Source organism: Henckelia pumila, chromosome 3, assembly GCF_033568475.1.
Source record: "Henckelia pumila isolate YLH828 chromosome 3, ASM3356847v2, whole genome shotgun sequence".
Lineage (NCBI taxonomy): Eukaryota > Viridiplantae > Streptophyta > Magnoliopsida > Lamiales > Gesneriaceae > Henckelia > Henckelia pumila.
The window spans coordinates 38,577,985-38,595,986 of record NC_133122.1 but is presented as its reverse complement, the minus strand read 5'-3'; the positions used below and the strand labels follow the sequence as shown (position 1 = coordinate 38,595,986).

The window sequence follows — 18,002 nt, the reverse complement described above, 5'->3', positions numbered from 1 at the left end:
CTGGAGTATAATTTTTGTGCGACACCATGACAAAAGATTCAGGAGCAGAGACAGATTGTGGCACAACATCTGGGAGCATAACCTTGCGGCAAATTTCTTCACGTCTGACCTCTGCAAAAGCAGCATCAGGTGATGGAAAAGGGTCACGTGCAACCAGCCTCCCTCGGACATCGTCCAGATCATGGTTGAGGCCCACGAGAACTCAAAAACCCTTTATTTTCTAGATCAAGCCTGATTTTCGGGATGCATTCAGTACACGTCTTCGTGTCCTCAAGAAAAAGATCTAATTCTTGCCATAAATCCTGCAAATCAGAGAAGTACTGTGTGGCTGAGTTAGAGCCCTGTTTTATTTCCTTAAACTTGGACCAAATTTCAAATACTTAAGAGGTATTTCCGAGGTTGGAGTACATTTTCTGAGCAGCATCCCAAACCTAGAGACGGCTAATTTGAGGCTCCATGGAATTCACGAGCCAAGCAAGAACGATGGAGTTTTCGGACAACCAAGCTGTATAAGATGGGTCAGAGGAGGCTGGGGCAGGGAAATCTCCTGTTAACTGCCCTAATTTTCCACGGGCACAAACCACAATCTTGACCGATTGTGCCCACTGGAGATAGTTGCTGTCGTTGAGGCGATGGACTGTAATTTGGAATGAATTGAGGTCACCCCGGAAAGAGGAGTAATAGATCCAGTTGCCCAGAGGATGTTTTGATCTTGGATCCATCGGATGGGATCTGAGATTTGGGAGATTCAGTTGACATGTTGAACGTAAGAGTGAAAGAAAAAAAAATTCAAGAACCACCGTTTGGTTTTGATACCATATAGAATAGGAGAAAAAACTTATTTTTTATATATTTATGAGAGTACAAGACACCTTTTAAATAGACTACAAGACTTACAACAGACTCCAAAAAATCAGAAATCAAATTACCCTATCTAATTTACAAAGGTTGAATTATCTTATCAAAACAAAACTGAACAGTATAAGATAATATCAAATATCAATAATATCTAATTATCTTATTATACAAAGGTAACTAATCAACTATCTATGATTTTTTATTTTATTTTATTTTTTTTAAAAAAAAAAAAAAAGAACTACTATGGGTTTTTCACATGAGCAATAGCATTAATTGGATTCATAAATATGGCTCTCTGATGAATCAAAGGTCAGTTACGCGCATGAGTGATGTCTGACGAAGGAGGCGACAGTAGTCCTCAATCTGATTGATTTGTTCTTTGGTGAACGGAACGGAAATGTTGGAAGTTGCTGGCTTTTCTGGGGCAGATTGGGTATGCAACCCACGGCAATCAAACTTTTTTTGCGGCTGCCAATTTGCGGTTTTCCGTGAATTTCCCAGCATTTGTCCTTTGTATGGCCAGGACGATAACAGTGGTCACACCACGGCCTCTTGGTTAGATGCTGACCTGGAGTATAATTTTTGTGCGACACCATGACAAAAGATTCAGGAGCAGAGACAGATTGTGGCACAACATCTGGGAGCATAACCTTGCGGCAAATTTCTTCACGTCTGACCTCTGCAAAAGCAGCATCAGGTGATGGAAAAGGGTCACGTGCAACCAGCCTCCCTCGGACATCGTCCAGATCATGGTTGAGGCCCACGAGAACTCAAAAACCCTTTTATTTTCTAGATCAAGCCTGATTTTCGGGATGCATTCAGTACACGTCTTCGTGTCCTCAAGAAAAAGATCTAATTCTTGCCATAAATCCTGCAAATCAGAGAAGTACTGTGTGGCTGAGTTAGAGCCCTGTTTTATTTCCTTAAACTTGGACCAAATTTCAAATACTTAAGAGGTATTTCCGAGGTTGGAGTACATTTTCTGAGCAGCATCCCAAACCTAGAGACGGCTAATTTGAGGCTCCATGGAATTCACGAGCCAAGCAAGAACGATGGAGTTTTCGGACAACCAAGCTGTATAAGATGGGTCAGAGGAGGCTGGGGCAGGGAAATCTCCTGTTAAATGCCCTAATTTTCCACGGGCACAAACCACAATCTTGACCGATTGTGCCCACTGGAGATAGTTGCTGTCGTTGAGGCGATGGACTGTAATTTGGAATGAATTGAGGTCACCCCCGGAAAGAGGAGTAATAGATCCAGTTGGCCCAGAGGATGTTTTGATCTTGGATCCATCGGATGGGATCTGAGATTTGGGAGATTCAGTTGACATGTTGAACGTAAGAGTGAAAGAAAAAAAAATTCAAGAACCACCGTTTGGTTTTGATACCATATAGAATAGGAGAAAAAACTTATTTTTTATATATTTATGAGAGTACAAGACACCTTTTAAATAGACTACAAGACTTACAACAGACTCCAAAAAATCAGAAATCAAATATTACCCTATCTAATTTACAAAGGTTGAATTATCTTATCAAAACAAAACTGAACAGTATAAGATAATATCAAATATCAATAATATCTAATTATCTTATTATACAAAGGTAACTAATCAACTATCTATGATTTTTTATTTTATTTTATTTTTTTTAAAAAAAAAAAAAAAGAACTACTATGGGTTTTTCACATGAGCAATAGCATTAATTGGATTCATAAATATGGCTCTCTGATGAATCAAAGGTCAGTTACGCGCATGAGTGATGTCTGACGAAGGAGGCGACAGTAGTCCTCAATCTGATTGATTTGTTCTTTGGTGAACGGAACGGAAATGTTGGAAGTTGCTGGCTTTTCTGGGGCAGATTGGGTATGCAACCCACGGCAATCAAACTTTTTTTGCGGCTGCCAATTTGCGGGTTTTCCGTGAATTTCCCAGCATTTGTCCTTTGTATGGCCAGGACGATAACAGTGGTCACACCACGGCCTCTTGGTTAGATGCTGACCTGGAGTATAATTTTTGTGCGACACCATGACAAAAGATTCAGGAGCAGAGACAGATTGTGGCACAACATCTGGGAGCATAACCTTGCGGCAAATTTCTTCACGTCTGACCTCTGCAAAAGCAGCATCAGGTGATGGAAAAGGGTCACGTGCAACCAGCCTCCCTCGGACATCGTCCAGATCATGGTTGAGGCCCACGAGAACTCAAAAACCCTTTTATTTTCTAGATCAAGCCTGATTTTCGGGATGCATTCAGTACACGTCTTCGTGTCCTCAAGAAAAAGATCTAATTCTTGCCATAAATCCTGCAAATCAGAGAAGTACTGTGTGGCTGAGTTAGAGCCCTGTTTTATTTCCTTAAACTTGGACCAAATTTCAAATACTTAAGAGGTATTTCCGAGGTTGGAGTACATTTTCTGAGCAGCATCCCAAACCTAGAGACGGCTAATTTGAGGCTCCATGGAATTCACGAGCCAAGCAAGAACGATGGAGTTTTCGGACAACCAAGCTGTATAAGATGGGTCAGAGGAGGCTGGGGCAGGGAAATCTCCTGTTAAATGCCCTAATTTTCCACGGGCACAAACCACAATCTTGACCGATTGTGCCCACTGGAGATAGTTGCTGTCGTTGAGGAGATGGACTGTAATTTGGAATGAATTGAGGTCACCCCCGGAAAGAGGAGTAATAGATCCAGTTGTCCCAGAGGATGTTTTGATCTTGGATCCATCGGATGGGATCTGAGATTTGGGAGATTCAGTTGACATGTTGAACGTAAGAGAGAAAGAAAAAAAAAATTCAAGAACCACCGTTTGGTTTTGATACCATATAGAATAGGAGAAAAAACTTATTTTTTATATATTTATGAGAGTACAAGACACCTTTTAAATAGACTACAAGACTTACAACAGACTCCAAAAAATCAGAAATCAAATATTACCCTATCTAATTTACAAAGGTTGAATTATCTTATCAAAACAAAACTGAACAGTATAAGATAATATCAAATATCAATAATATCTAATTATCTTATTATACAAAGGTAACTAATCAACTATCTATGATGTTTTATTTTATTTTATTTTTTTTTTAAAAAAAAAAAAAAAGAACTACTATGGGTTTTTCACATTAGCAATAGCATTAATTGGATTCATAAATATGGCTCTCTGATGAATCAAAGGTCAGTTACGCGCAAGTTTGGAAATGAATCTTGTGTTTTTAAGTAAAATATATGAAAATTGTTCTTGTATTATTGTAGTATTTGTTTTGTTTGTTTTTTTTCAATTTGATAATCTATGTTATCGAGTTTCAGTTAATTAGTTCTATATATTTGTTTTTGGTAAATTTTAGTAATTTCTCATTAAAATTAAAGTATTGATATTAAACATGTTATTGTCGCATTGGATCCATATCAGCATCATGTCGAAAAAAAATTAAAATTTAAAAAACAAAAACAAAAACAATAACAAAAACAAAAACAAAAACGAAAAACAGGCTTAGTTTGATCAAATCTAATTACCTGAAAGACCAAAATAGTAAGAAAGCAAATCTAAAAGCCGAAAAATATAATTTTTCTTAAAATTAAATACATTATTAATCCTCATTGGTACTGTTCATCAAGGTAACTTGGTTTTGTTGTTTCGGTGGATCGGTATAGGAATACTAATACCGTAGTCTGTAGGTGCATCTACATAAAGATTTGTGATTTCTGAAGAGGAAATTTTAACTTTGTGCATGTGTAAATATGAGAATTAAAAACATTCGATCCAAGATCCGGGCACAAAAATTATATATAAGAATTCAATTAATTTCATCACGATATTATGAAATCTGTTGATATATATATAAAGAAAGAATCGTATAAACTTTTATATTATAATCGAAAACTTCCATCCACCAGTATATAGTTGGCCTCTCGTGATCCCATCTTCCAATATTCTCATTTCGAATTCTCATACCAAGGAATAAACAACAAACTTATTACAATCAGAACTGATCATGAATGAACTCAAGTTGGCGGCGGACCTCGCCGCATCAAGGGTTCCGCCGCCGTGGCAACATGAGGCCTCACGGTGGTCAGGCTGGCGGAGAAACACGTGGCGGTCGTCGACGGCGGCGGGTGGAGGGTGGTAGTACATGCGAGCAGTTTGAGGGCAATGAGAATGAAACCTGGCTGCTATTCTAACCCCTGCATCTAGAATCTCCACGTATTTTCCCATCGGAGAACCCTAAACCATATATACATGCGGAGAGTTTCTTGTTGTTGGTGGAGATGGGGGAGACTTGTGTATTTATATATAATAATAAGTTGCAATTTCTAGCAAGCATTTATAATGAATTTTAATTAATTCGGTGTTGGACTTCATTTATTTCATTTTATTTTTTGACTAATTAATTATCGTTTGACTTGTGACTTTGTCAAATATGGCCTTTTTTTTGTTAGGTGTAGCCGTGTATTTAGGTGGCAAAAAAGGGCAGAGAATGGTCAATGATGTAAAATAGTGGGATATGATTTATATGCGTCCTGGTCCTTAACTCACAGCATGCATCTTTCCGTTTAATACTCTCTCCGTCTCGATTATAAAAAATCATTTTTTTAACATTAATTAAAAAAAAAAAACAATCGGACAAGCAAAGTATATATAAATTTATTACTTTAATCTTATTTTATTAATTCAAAAAATAGTTACAAATTTTTCACTTATATAAAATATATTAGTAAAAAAAGTAAAAAAATTATTACTAAATATAACACAATTTTATATATTTGAAAGAAAAAAAAAACGTAAAGACGAAAGTAATATATAAATCAATACCACATGTATCATTCCCGACATTCATTTTTTTTTAATTATACCGGATGTTATATACTCTGATTCATATCTTGATTAATTATCGCTTTTATGACTAGCTAGTACTCTTCTATTTGATAGATTTTATTTATGATATGCCTTAATTGGCAGCAAGTGTATTTAGCATCATATATGTCTCAAGGGTTAGTCTATGCTACACTGGGAGTGTTTCTCCCCCTATTTCAATACCATTAGATCACGTGAGACCCATATATTTTTATTGAAATTGACATATGTCTTGATGATCCAATGATTGATATTTGACCACATCATAGGGGAAGTACTTTAGGTGTACCATAGAATAATTCACGTCTCAATCATCCTACTGTTTAGACTGGTCTAGCTTTTGTCCACCCTTACCCAAAGGTAAGGGGTAGGAATAATCTTTATTTATTTGATCGGAGGTCAACAAATGATGAATTCCTAGCCGATAAATTCTGGAAAGGCAATAAAGACTGTTGGGTTGTCCAGAAATTTTTTCCACTTATCGTTGGCTTGGGGCGTTTAATTTTCTCTTGTTTAATTAATTTTTTAAGCACTTGGGTTTTGGGGTTGTCTATTCTTTACAGCAAACGCCAGGTATTAAAAGTACTAGTTCAAGGAACTTTGGGCATATTTGAAATAGACTTATAAGCTAATTATAGAAGTCAAACATTATTTCGTAATAAACAAATATGCTTGCTTCAGGGGGGAAAAAAAAAAAGATAGCGAGATGCTTATTTATGTCGCATTAATTAATTTATTTATTTTAAGAAAAGGTCATATAAATCATTGTTTTTTTGGGGGAGGGGGGTGGGGAATATTAGGAACGACATAGCACACAATATAATGGAATATGTAACAATTTAAGCAGGGTTTAATGTCTATTTCGAGCACTTTCTCTGATAAGTTTGTCGCATAAGATTTGTCAAATGCATTTACATGAATATCGTAATTTGTAGGTTATTGTTTCAAGGACGGAACCAGAAATTTTAACAAAAGAGGAGACGAAATATTCTATTAGTAAAGCAAGATTCCTTAATATAACTAAGTTTTGGTGAAATTTTTTTTAAGGCTCTGAAATTACCCTTAATCTGCTTCACTTTTACACTTAATTTTATCTTTTGTGTAAAATATTTTCCAATTATTTTCTTGTCACAATCCACAAAATAATCCAAAACATAAAATGTTCACTAAAAATCACAATCGATTTTATTTTTTGATAATTTAATAAAACTCTATTGAATTTATTTTTATATTTTGTGGACACACATCATATATAACACAATTACCAACATTATTTATGTTAAAAGGGTACATTATACACACACGCACACAAAAATAAAAAAAAACATTATACACATTTTACAAGTCATCGATCACTATCCCACATTGTATAAAGGAGTCTTTTTCTACAATTTTCTTAATATATTTTCACAGGTCAAATTTTTTTAAAAAAGTGCAAGGAAGAAAAAATAAAAACTTACTTATAGATGGAAGAACCTAAAATTGAAAACTATGTCGAAATCGACAGCTACTATAAAAATATGAGAAAGAAGAATAAAAAAATAATGAGAGATTCTATTTTCTATTCTTTTTATTTGTCGTCTTCTTTTTTTTTCGAGTGACTATCGGTTTCTTTCACTTTTTTTTAACTCTTTTTATTTGCTACCTTCTTAAAAAACTATTTAAATAAAAATTTATATTACAAAATTTAAGGGGGCGAGTATAAAGTAAACTTTTGACTGCCTCCATGTCTCTAGCACCGTGTATTCAATAGAAAATAAAAATTGAGGGGCTGCGCTGCCTCTCATGGCGTTACTCACATGAAAATGAAAATCAAAATCAAAATATAGCGCCACATGAATATCAAATATAGCGACTATAAATTCTCAAATCATTTTTAAAAAAATATATCTGAATAGCATTAAGATACCTCGTGATATTCATCATTTCTGTCCATTTCAAATTAAATCGAAAACTACCCGAAACTAAAAATTTCTAGAACTAATAACAAAAATATTTTTTTATATATAAAAAAACAATTTGATCGATTCAATTTATAAAATGTAAAAAAGGATTCGGATTCACGTTTAAACAATACACGCCTACGCATGTTTTTTTTCATGTAATATATACACACCTGGCAAAATAATCACCCTCAAATTATTAAATTTTTCAATAATTTCATTTTCTCCCACACAATAATTTCGTACTTACAAAGTCGTACGAGGAGGTGGAGCCACGTAAATTTGAAGGGTTCCATCGCTCCAATCAAAATTTTTTTCTCCTAAAATGAATAAATTAGGCAGAATCTAAAACACTGTCAACAAATTTGAGTGAATAAAACATACAATTCCATTCGTTAAAATCGACTAAATATTCATCGTTTTATATCTTTAAACTACTTGTTGCAATAATAATCTAGATAAATCCAGTTTTTCACATTAGATTATGCATAAATTCACTCATGGACTGCGTAAGTCGATTGAGTTTGGGCCCAAATAATAATAAATCACAATCATGGAATTATTTTTTTGTTTCTTGAACATACATTCTTTGAATTATTTTCTTTTTTTGAGACCATATGTTCTTTGAAATATTGAATAGAACAGAACGTGTAAATTTAATGATTCCGTATCATATGATAATTCTTTTAAAAAAAACATTATAGACAAATACTATATTAATTAAAATTTAACTAAAAACACTCAAGTTATATATGCTTGAATGGATAAATTTGAAAATATGGATTTCAAGTTTATGGATTTCAAGTTTATGGATTTAAAATCTATTTGGTTGCTTGGACGAATTCATATTGCATGGATTTGAAATCCACCATCTCAACTATCTTCTATCCAAACGCAACATCATAGAAAACATAAAACCCTAATTAAAACTCACAAACCTGATTAATATAAGAAAAGCTACATAACATGCTTTCATATATATATGCCAGGTCTTATAATACACTTTTCTACATCGATAGTTTGCTTCATTTATTTTTTTCCTAGTGAAATAGTTCTAAAAGATGTGCAGATTTATTCGTATATATAGACAGAGTAATAAATGGAATAACTGTATGGTACGTACCATTTTGAGATAAATTGGTCGGTCGTTATAACTTGAGGAACATGTAAGTTATCATGTTATCTGTGGAATGATGCAAAATATATCAAGAGCTGAATATGCACAACGAGCAAATAAACAAGTACAAATTCCTAGGCTCGAGTAGTTTCTTGAAACAATTAGCTAGATAAAATTTAATCTTATTTGCATTAGAGAAAGTTATGATTTTGCATTATTACCTTGTAAATATAAGGATCTACGCGACCTCCAGCTCCATATCTCTTTACTTCATCTTGTTTCAGCAACCTAGATCAAGAACATATTTTGTTAGTTTTGGAATATAGTATTCATGTAAGCTAAAGGACTTGATTTCTTGAATTCAGACATTGGGGACTAGATATATTAACTGTGAAAAATAAGGCATGTGGTCAATATTGTTGAAACACTCCATCCCAAAAATTCGAAATTATAAGAAGCTGATCATATAGGCAACAAAAATCTGATACTTGCCTACCAAGACCGACTCAATCAGATCATGAGAGTAGATTTACACGGGAAAAAACCAATATTTTTTTTAAAATTGACCAGTACAAGAGAAAAAATCTTGTGGAATAAAAATACATTACTCCAATTCTCGAATAAAGACAGTGACAAAAGGTAGTGAGGTAATTACATTCTCAGGGCTTTGCTGGTGGAGGGGCTGTCACCGAGCAACTGGCGAATTTTCACTTCAGAAGCACTCCCTTTAGACAAGATTCTCAGTATGGCCTCAGCTTGGTTTCCCATATGACTAGAAACACCTGGCTTCCTCACCTTCTTGATGGCTTTACTTTCAGTACTGAAACTCTGAATGCTTGTGTTACTTGACAAGCACGATGAAGCATCGGCTGATGTTATGTCTGAAGCACAGTCGGATGATGTTGGCTTGCTGGAAGTCAGTTTTAGGTCATCGGATATCCAGATGCTCTTTGAACGTTTCTTTCGTGCTACCTGAGCATTTGTGGAATGATCAGGAGAAAAACCATTTGAATACCGTTAAATTAGGATAAAACGAACTACAAGCCCAAATATGAGATATTGATCCAACTGGGCTAATTAGTTGGAAAAAGAATCTTCAAATTCAGTGAGTGTTTCTCGTGAAATGTGGAGCTAGAGACATGGATAACGAATGTAACATGAGAAATTCTTTAGATGTGATTGACATGCTCAAACTACAAATAAACAATAGGTTTCTGCGTCATTTTATGTTACTCAACGTTATATAACAAACAGCATCGTCCTATTCTAACTCCTATAGCTGCAAATGCAAAATGACCGCAGATCTGAAGTATGGCATTCCCAATTCCAGACATAAAAATATGACTACAGAAACACTCTGTGACATCCAATTGGCCAAACGACTTATCACTATGTCCATAACAAAATAAATTAACTCAAAAGAGACGAGATATTCAGATTTAAAGTAAGAGAATGAACAACGACTGAGATCATTTTCCCCAAAAAAAAACAGGGGAACGATTTATTGACCAACACTGTGAGATTCAGCTTCTCGTATAAAAACAGAGTGTTTCTCAAATAGTAGCTTAGTCAAAATTCACAGCAGATTTTCGCACTCTCTTCGGTTGATACATAGTATTCAAACATAACCAAACAAGAGATTTGTAGGTCACAGTAAGATTTGAATGTATTCACTACTAAATCAACAGACCCATCGGCCGATCACCTTTACCTTAATCTCATGATGAAACCGAGGCACAAATGTGAGCGCAGACGGTTCTTCGTCCACACTCGTCTCTGAACTCCACGATCCGTTACTTGATTTCGAGACGGAAACTCTAGAATTCTCGAAGCTTTCTGGACTGCTGAATTCATCGATCATATCTCTGCAAAAACAAAAACATCAAAAACGAAAAAAAAAAAGATTATTATCAATGTAGGGAACTTAATCAAAACGGCGCAAGTATGAAATGGAATCTTACTTGGGGGGAAGGGAGGAGAGGAGGAGGAGGACGGAGGCGACTGTTCGTTCGAGATTCGAAGGAAATGAAGCTTGTTTTGTCTTCGAGACCATGCTTTTGTTCCCCGAAAATGGCGGGAGTATTCGGAAATATATTTTTTTGGGACTTTCAAAAAGTTTATTGCTTGCTATTTAGTATTTATACCTGCTAGGCTACTAACGTATAATATGGTGGGATATTTCTTTTCAAAAAAAAAAATTTATATTTACACATTATTATATGTAACTCATATAGTAATTAGTAAATAGTATACAGAGACCAGGGTGTGAAATATTTCGCATCTTGGAATTTTCTTTATAAATTTTCAATCGGTGATATATTTAGGGATAATAATAATAATCAAAATGATTATTATATAACTTTGTTTATTTTATATTTTGGTGGTGAGATTATTATTTTAAAAAAGAAAAAAAAAACTAAAACTGCCTGAAAAAACTATATTTGAGCCTTGTGATAATTAAGCCCAATCATGTTAGGCTTAGCCTGACCAGACCCAGTTTGAAGTGGTACGTGGAAACAAAATCGGCCCAATGACTTTTTTACAAGTAGCCGAATATATTTCAATTTTTTACTAGATAATTCTATAGAAAATAAAATTAATAGTTCTCATTTTTTTATTTTTTTTACTGGCCGAAATAAGCAATTATAATTCGATTTCTTTTGCTCTACACTGAAAAAACTGATCAGTTGGGTTTTGTAGGGAAAAAATTTGATTTATTCAGTTCCGACTCTTTGGGTTCTGACCAAATTTTCGCATATTTGGTTGGTGTCATAATTATCTTCATAATTTTAATATTTTGGATAATACTGAGTCGGTAATCTCATTAATGAAATATAAAGCCATGAAATGCAACATCTTAACCTCCGTCGCATCAAATAATTAAAGATTAGTTAGTTGACCTGTCCACTTCCCGTCTCCAATTTCTCTAGCCACGCCACTCCTATAATTTGATAGTTTGCATGATAAGATATAGGTTAAAATATAATTGAAAATTATATTTTGTATATATTTTTAATATTATGGTTTGTTTTGAATTGAATTAAACTCACAATTAGGTGTGAAATTGAAGATTATTAGAGATCTCAAATTTTCGGAAAATTTCACCACTGTCTTAATAATACATCTAAATATGAGAATTTTTCAATATATGTGTCGTCAACTGAAAAAATAATCACGTAAAGTTTGTGTGCTTGTGCTTATGCATTCAACATGTGTAAATAATCACATTAGGGGTGGTACTTCGGTATACCTTACTACAAATATTGGTATGAAAAAAATTCATACCAATACCGATAGTAAAATTCCGAAACTTTGGTACAAAAAAAATCCATATGATATCGTATAGATACCGAAAAAAAATTTGATATACCGAAAAAATGTTTGTATATCAAAAAAATTTCGGTACGATATGCCAAAATTTCGATATTTCGATACGGTATGTCAGCCCTAAATCACATGGTATCTATACTATCAAACAGATACCATGTGAGTTTTTCTTAAAGTTTAAAACGACAAAAAAATAAAAATAAATTTATATGTTGAAGTAAAGTTCTGAACTGATATGTTTTTATCGGAAATTTGCATTTACATACTTTTTATTTTTTGTATTTAATGTTTAATTATGCCTCAAGTACAAAAATCACAACATAAAAGAAAGAAAAATGAGTGTCAAACTCATTATAGATAAACGTTACGTGAATACGAAAAATTTTATTTTTAATTAGTTTCATTTTGAACATATTAATAATATTATATATATATATATATATATATATATATATACATATAACACAAATTCACCATATATACACACACATTATCATCTATATTTATAATCACGAGTAATGCTAGATGTACACCTCGATATACACCTTGGTTTACATCTTTCCTTATTAATTATAAAAATTTCCTTGATTAACTAGATATGTATTTCTTATCATGAGTATTTTGCAATTAATGAGAGAAATTAGAAAAAATTTTAAGTAAGGGTGTAAACCAAGGTGTACAATACAAGGTGTACATCTAGCATTTTTCTTATAATCACCAACTAGGTATATTAAATGTTAACACAAAATATAATTTCTAAATTTTCATATAAAATAATATTAGTTTGGAAGGATATTTTCCTGTCTAATCTAAAATATATTTTCCATAGATAAGTGGATACTCAAATTTCACTCCCAGTCGCGAGTTTTTAGTTTATAAAAACTACCAATAAACAAAAATAATGAGAATTTTATAGTTGTTGTGAAAAAATAAAAAATTACGGTAAAAAGTAAATACTCAAAAACTCAAAATATATCAAACTCTACACTTTATAATATTTTTGTCTCAACTCAATTGTGTTTTTCATCACAAATAAAGACTTATTTATAGATCCACATTTGAGATTAGTCCAAAAATTAATACATCATTATCTACATCATCACACACTAATTTTTCATATTTTACAACTCAATATTCAATATTCAACATAATAATAATATATTTTTCAACACTCCCCCTTGTGATGATGATCGTGATATGATGACTGTATTCATTACGTGTTTTATACTGCCTCGTTAAAAACCTTACTAGAAAAAACTCAGTGGGATAAAAACCATAGTAAGGAAAAAAGAGTGCAGCCACGTAAAATCCCCCTCATGTTAACATGAGTGATTCTTCACATATTCCGTAGATTGCGCATCTCAATGTTGTATATATGCTTTCTGAATATCGTCGTGGGAAGTGCCTTTGAGAAGAGATCTGATGAGTTCTCACTTGATTGAATGTAACAGATATCAATATCTTTATTCTTCTCAAGCTCTTGAGTGTAGGCAAAGAATTTTGGAGGGATATGTTTGGTTCTGTCACGTTTGATGTATCCTTCTTTCATTTGAGCAATACATGCAGCATTATCTTCATATATTGTCGCAGGCTTCTTGTCTACTGTCAATCCACACGATATTTGAATATGTTTGGTCATTGACTTTAACCATACACATTCACGACTTGCTTTATGTAATGCAATAATCTCGGCGTGATTTGATGAAGTTGTTACGAGTGTTTGTTTCTGTGAACGCCAGGAAATTGCGGTGCCTCCACGAGTAAATACATATCCGGTTTGGGAACGTGCCTTATGTGGATCAGATAAATATCCAGCATCAGCATAACCAATGATACTTTGATTGGTGTCTTTTGAGTACAAAAGTCTCAAATCTGTCGTTCCTCGTAGATAACGGAATATATATTTAATTCTGTTCCAGTGCCTCTTTGTTGGATATGAACTGAATTGAAACGACCCAAACTCTATAATTAATAAATAAATATGCGAAATTTTTTTTTTTATTACTTACTAAATAAAATATGTACATATATGCTCATACATATATGCACAGAATAAAAAGATTTAAAAATAAATAAATAATTAAATGCTTAAATAAAAATGCATTATTTAAAATAAAATAAATATCTGAGTCGAACATTTAATTAAAAATACTGCATAAATAAAATGATTAAAATTTGCATGCACTGACAATATTCCATAAAATATTCAAAATTCACAACCACTGAAAATAAAATAAAATGTAACATGCTGCCATAAATAAAACATGCATGTGACTCAGACATCTATCACGGTCACGGGGTCACTGCATGTCCGCTCATACATCCTCGCCTCCGGTGGGTACAACATCATCCTCAACGTACTCACCTGCACCATACCAGTGTAGTGAGCCTAGAGGCCCAACATGCTAACATAACAAGGGTTTAAAATAATTTAAAATAATTAAATACTAATACATGCATATACATGAATGAGCATGCTTAAAAATTACATAACATAACTTAACTTAAATAACATAATACATAACATTGTTGAGCAATTAATTTTCTAACATCGCATGGTTGTATCCGTAGTGTAACCTTAAATCATACATTAAATACTGATCAGCGTGGAAATCAACGTACGTGGTGGTGACGAATCACCTCTTAAATTGGCAGTAAACTGCCTTTCAATAGGTCACATATGGGGACGAATCCCCCTTAAATTGTCACACTACTTCAACTTCCAACATAAAATAATTTATTATTGCTCAACCTTAAACATTCAATTATGCATAAAATTATTTCATGAATGCATGTACTTAAATAAAAATGTGTGTCCTTCATATATATTTAATTTAATTTCTTACTAACATATAAATATTAAAATAACTTCAATGCATAAAATTAATTAAATATATATTCAGGACACATGCAAATTTCTCATGGATTGTACTGGACTGCTGGCCCTAACTCTCAAGCTCAATTACTTAAATCTGGCCCATTAACACTGAGACTGGCCCATTAATATACTTAAGCCCAATAAAATTGTTCTAAGCCCAATTAAATTAATAAAGCCCATTAAAACACTCTAGGCCCAATAACAACTTAAATTGGCCCAATGGGCCCAAAAGCCCAAAGACTGGCCCAATAACTTTCACGGGCCCTAAAGCCCATAAAAATTATTGGACTCACTTAATTAAATTAATTTAAGCCCAATTAAAATTAAACTTAACCCAAAATAATTAACTTGAGCCCAATAAAATTTTAAGATTTAATTAGGCTCATTAAACCTTTAATTAAACTTAAAACTTTAAAAATAAAAATACCCGAGCCCAACTAACTTAACCCGGACCCGGACCCAACTAACATAACCCATGACCCACTGACCCGACCCGGAACCCACAGCCCGACCCGGACCAGCTAGAAACCCTAGAACCCGAACCCCTCTCTTATCATTCTCCTCGGCCGCGAGCAGCAGCTTTCCGGGGCTGCTGCTGCCATGCTCCGGCCGGCCCCTGGCCGGAGCACCACCACCTACCCCTAGCCCTCTTCAAGACGTTTCCAACAAGCTAAAAACCAGCCCAATCCGAGCCCTAACGAAGGAGAACGAACCAAAACAATCTAGCCCTTATTTTGCTCGCCTCCTACGCGTGACAGCAGAGTTCCGGCCGATCTGCCGGCCAGCTCCGGCCATCACTGGCCAGGAAATCACTGGCAAAAACCTACCCCTATGTCGTAGGGTTCTAACCCAACTGGAATCACCCTAAAACATGCTCTGTGGACCGAGAACGAGCAAATCTCCGGACGTTGCGCAATCTGCGCGAACTGTTGCACCAGCTACTATGGCTTCGGTTTCGGCCCTTCTTGGCTCAAACCACTCGACCCAACTGACCCTAGGGACCCTAAGGTAACCCCATGAACCATGAACCAGCATCTGGAACAACCATGGCTAAGAAAACGTGAGCAAGGTGGATACAAATGCATGAACAAGATACAAACATCAAACCCGAAACCATTTTCTGAAAATTATTTGAACCAAACTGTGCATACACGACACACACATATATATTCACTGACATGGTGCGAAAAAGAGGAAGAAAACATGCCTTTCACCGATGAATTCAAAGAAAACGGGCGTGAGACGACTCCGGGACGACGGGACGACGACAAGCTTTGGACCTTCAAAAGTGTGGCTATGGTGTTCTTCTTGGAGCTTGCTCGGTCGAAGAAGATGAAGATTAGTGAGGGTGGCAGCTGATGGGGGTGAGTGATCGGTTGAGAGGGTTTTGGGTAGCTTAGGTTTTGATTTTTGTGTTAATTAAAAATATAGGTTAATTAAATATAGATAAAAGGTTTTAAATATAAAATATACAACTTAAACTCCTAATTAAAAGTTAAAACCTGATAACTAAATTTAAAATCTCGAAATTACAATTTAAGGGAATTTTAAAAATACTAAAAAGTCAATATTTTGGCTAATTTTGAATAAAATGGACTCCTAAAATTATATAAAATTAAATACTTAAAATTTTGAGATAATAAAACTCAAAATAATATTTTAGGGCTCTAAAAAGGCTCATAAAATAATTTGGGTGGAAAGTTGTCATCTCGTCCGTCCACGGTCCCGTCTACGCGATCAAATAATTAAAATACTAAAAATCATAAAAATCACTAATTATGGGTTAAATGGCTTAAAATAAATTAAATCATGCACCAATAATTCACATAATTATTTAACCCATAAATCAAAAATTTAAATAATTAAATATCCTAATTATGCATGCGGATTTACGTATTTTAAAAATACCGAGTGTTACAATTCTCCCCCCCTTAAATTGAATTTCGTCCTCGAAATTTAAAGTACTTACCCGAACAACTCCGGGTAGCGAGTCCTCATGTCTGCCTCGGTCTCCCAAGTAGCTTCCTCCTCCGAGTGATTCAGCCACTGGACTCTGACCATCGGTATGACCCGCGTCCTAAGCCTCCGCTCCTCCCTAGCCAAAATCCGTACGGGCCTCTCCTCATACACTAGATCCGGTGGAAACTGTAAGGGCTCGAAATCCAACACATGCGACGGGTTGGAGACATATCTCCGAAGCATAGATACATGGAAAACGTTGTGCACTGCCGCTAGTCCTGGAGGTAGAGCTAAACGGTAGGCCAACGTGCCAACTCTCTCCAAGATCTCAAATGGCCCTATATACCTCGGATTAAGCTTGCCTCTCCGGCCAAAACGCACTACTCCCTTCATAGGTGACACCTTCAGGAATACGTGATCACCTACAGCGAACTCCAAATCTCGTCGTCTGGCATCTGCATAACTCTTCTGCCGACTCTGAGCTGTCCTCATCCAATCTCGAATCTGAGTCACTATGTCAGCTGTCTGCTGCACAATCTCAGGACCCAGCAAAATCCGCTCACCAACCTCATCCCAATGCACAGGAGATCTACATCTCCTCCCATATAATGCTGCATAAGGAGCCATACCTATAGACGACTGAAAACTGTTGTTATAGGTAAACTCCACTAATGGCAGTCTAGTCTCCCAAGAGCCCCGAAAATCAATGACACAAGCTCTCAGAAGATCATCGAGAACCTGGATCACTCTCTCAGACTGACCATCTGTCTGGGGATGAAATGCTGTACTGAACAAAAGCCTCGTCCCCAAAGCTGTGTGCAGACTCTTCCAAATCGCAGATGTGAATCTCGGATCTCTGTCTGACACAATAGACACTGGTATGTCATGCAGTCTAACAATCTCCTTGATGTAAAGCTCTGCATACTGTGTCAATGAGTAGGTAGTCCTCACCGGCAAGAAATGAGCTGACTTGGTGAGTCTATCCACAATCACCCAAATCGTTGTGCAACCTCTGGCACTCCTCGGTAAGCCAACCACAAAGTCCATCGTAATATTCTCGCATTTCC

The 18,002-nt window shown here is 34.9% G+C and overlaps 1 protein-coding gene across 1 annotated transcript; it reads right to left on the bottom strand.

Annotated features, from left to right (window-relative positions):
• Positions 1-8,719: 8,719 nt before the first annotated feature.
• Positions 8,720-10,824, bottom strand: LOC140888505 (uncharacterized). Its single transcript, XM_073296195.1, has 5 exons — positions 10,733-10,824; positions 10,483-10,636; positions 9,427-9,743; positions 8,993-9,059; positions 8,720-8,837 (listed from the first exon to the last, which is right to left on the bottom strand). The coding sequence occupies exons 1-5, from the start codon at positions 10,822-10,824 to the stop codon at positions 8,829-8,831; spliced, it is 639 nt and encodes a 212-aa protein (XP_073152296.1). The 3' UTR covers positions 8,720-8,828.
• Between the last annotated feature and the right edge of the window lie 7,178 nt (positions 10,825-18,002).

What these genes read in the sequence shown, in the direction of transcription:
- LOC140888505 (XM_073296195.1), bottom strand. Translation starts at nt 10,824, where the DNA reads ATGGTCTCGAAGACAAAACAAGCTTCATTTCCTTCGAATCTCGAACGA. An exon ending in CTCTCCTCCCTTCCCCCCAA is followed by an intron (nt 10,637 to 10,732) that starts GTAAGATTCCAT and finishes TTGTTTTTGCAG; the next exon opens with AGATATGATCGATGAATTCA. An exon ending in GGTTTCATCATGAGATTAAG is followed by an intron (nt 9,744 to 10,482) that starts GTAAAGGTGATC and finishes ACAAATGCTCAG; the next exon opens with GTAGCACGAAAGAAACGTTC.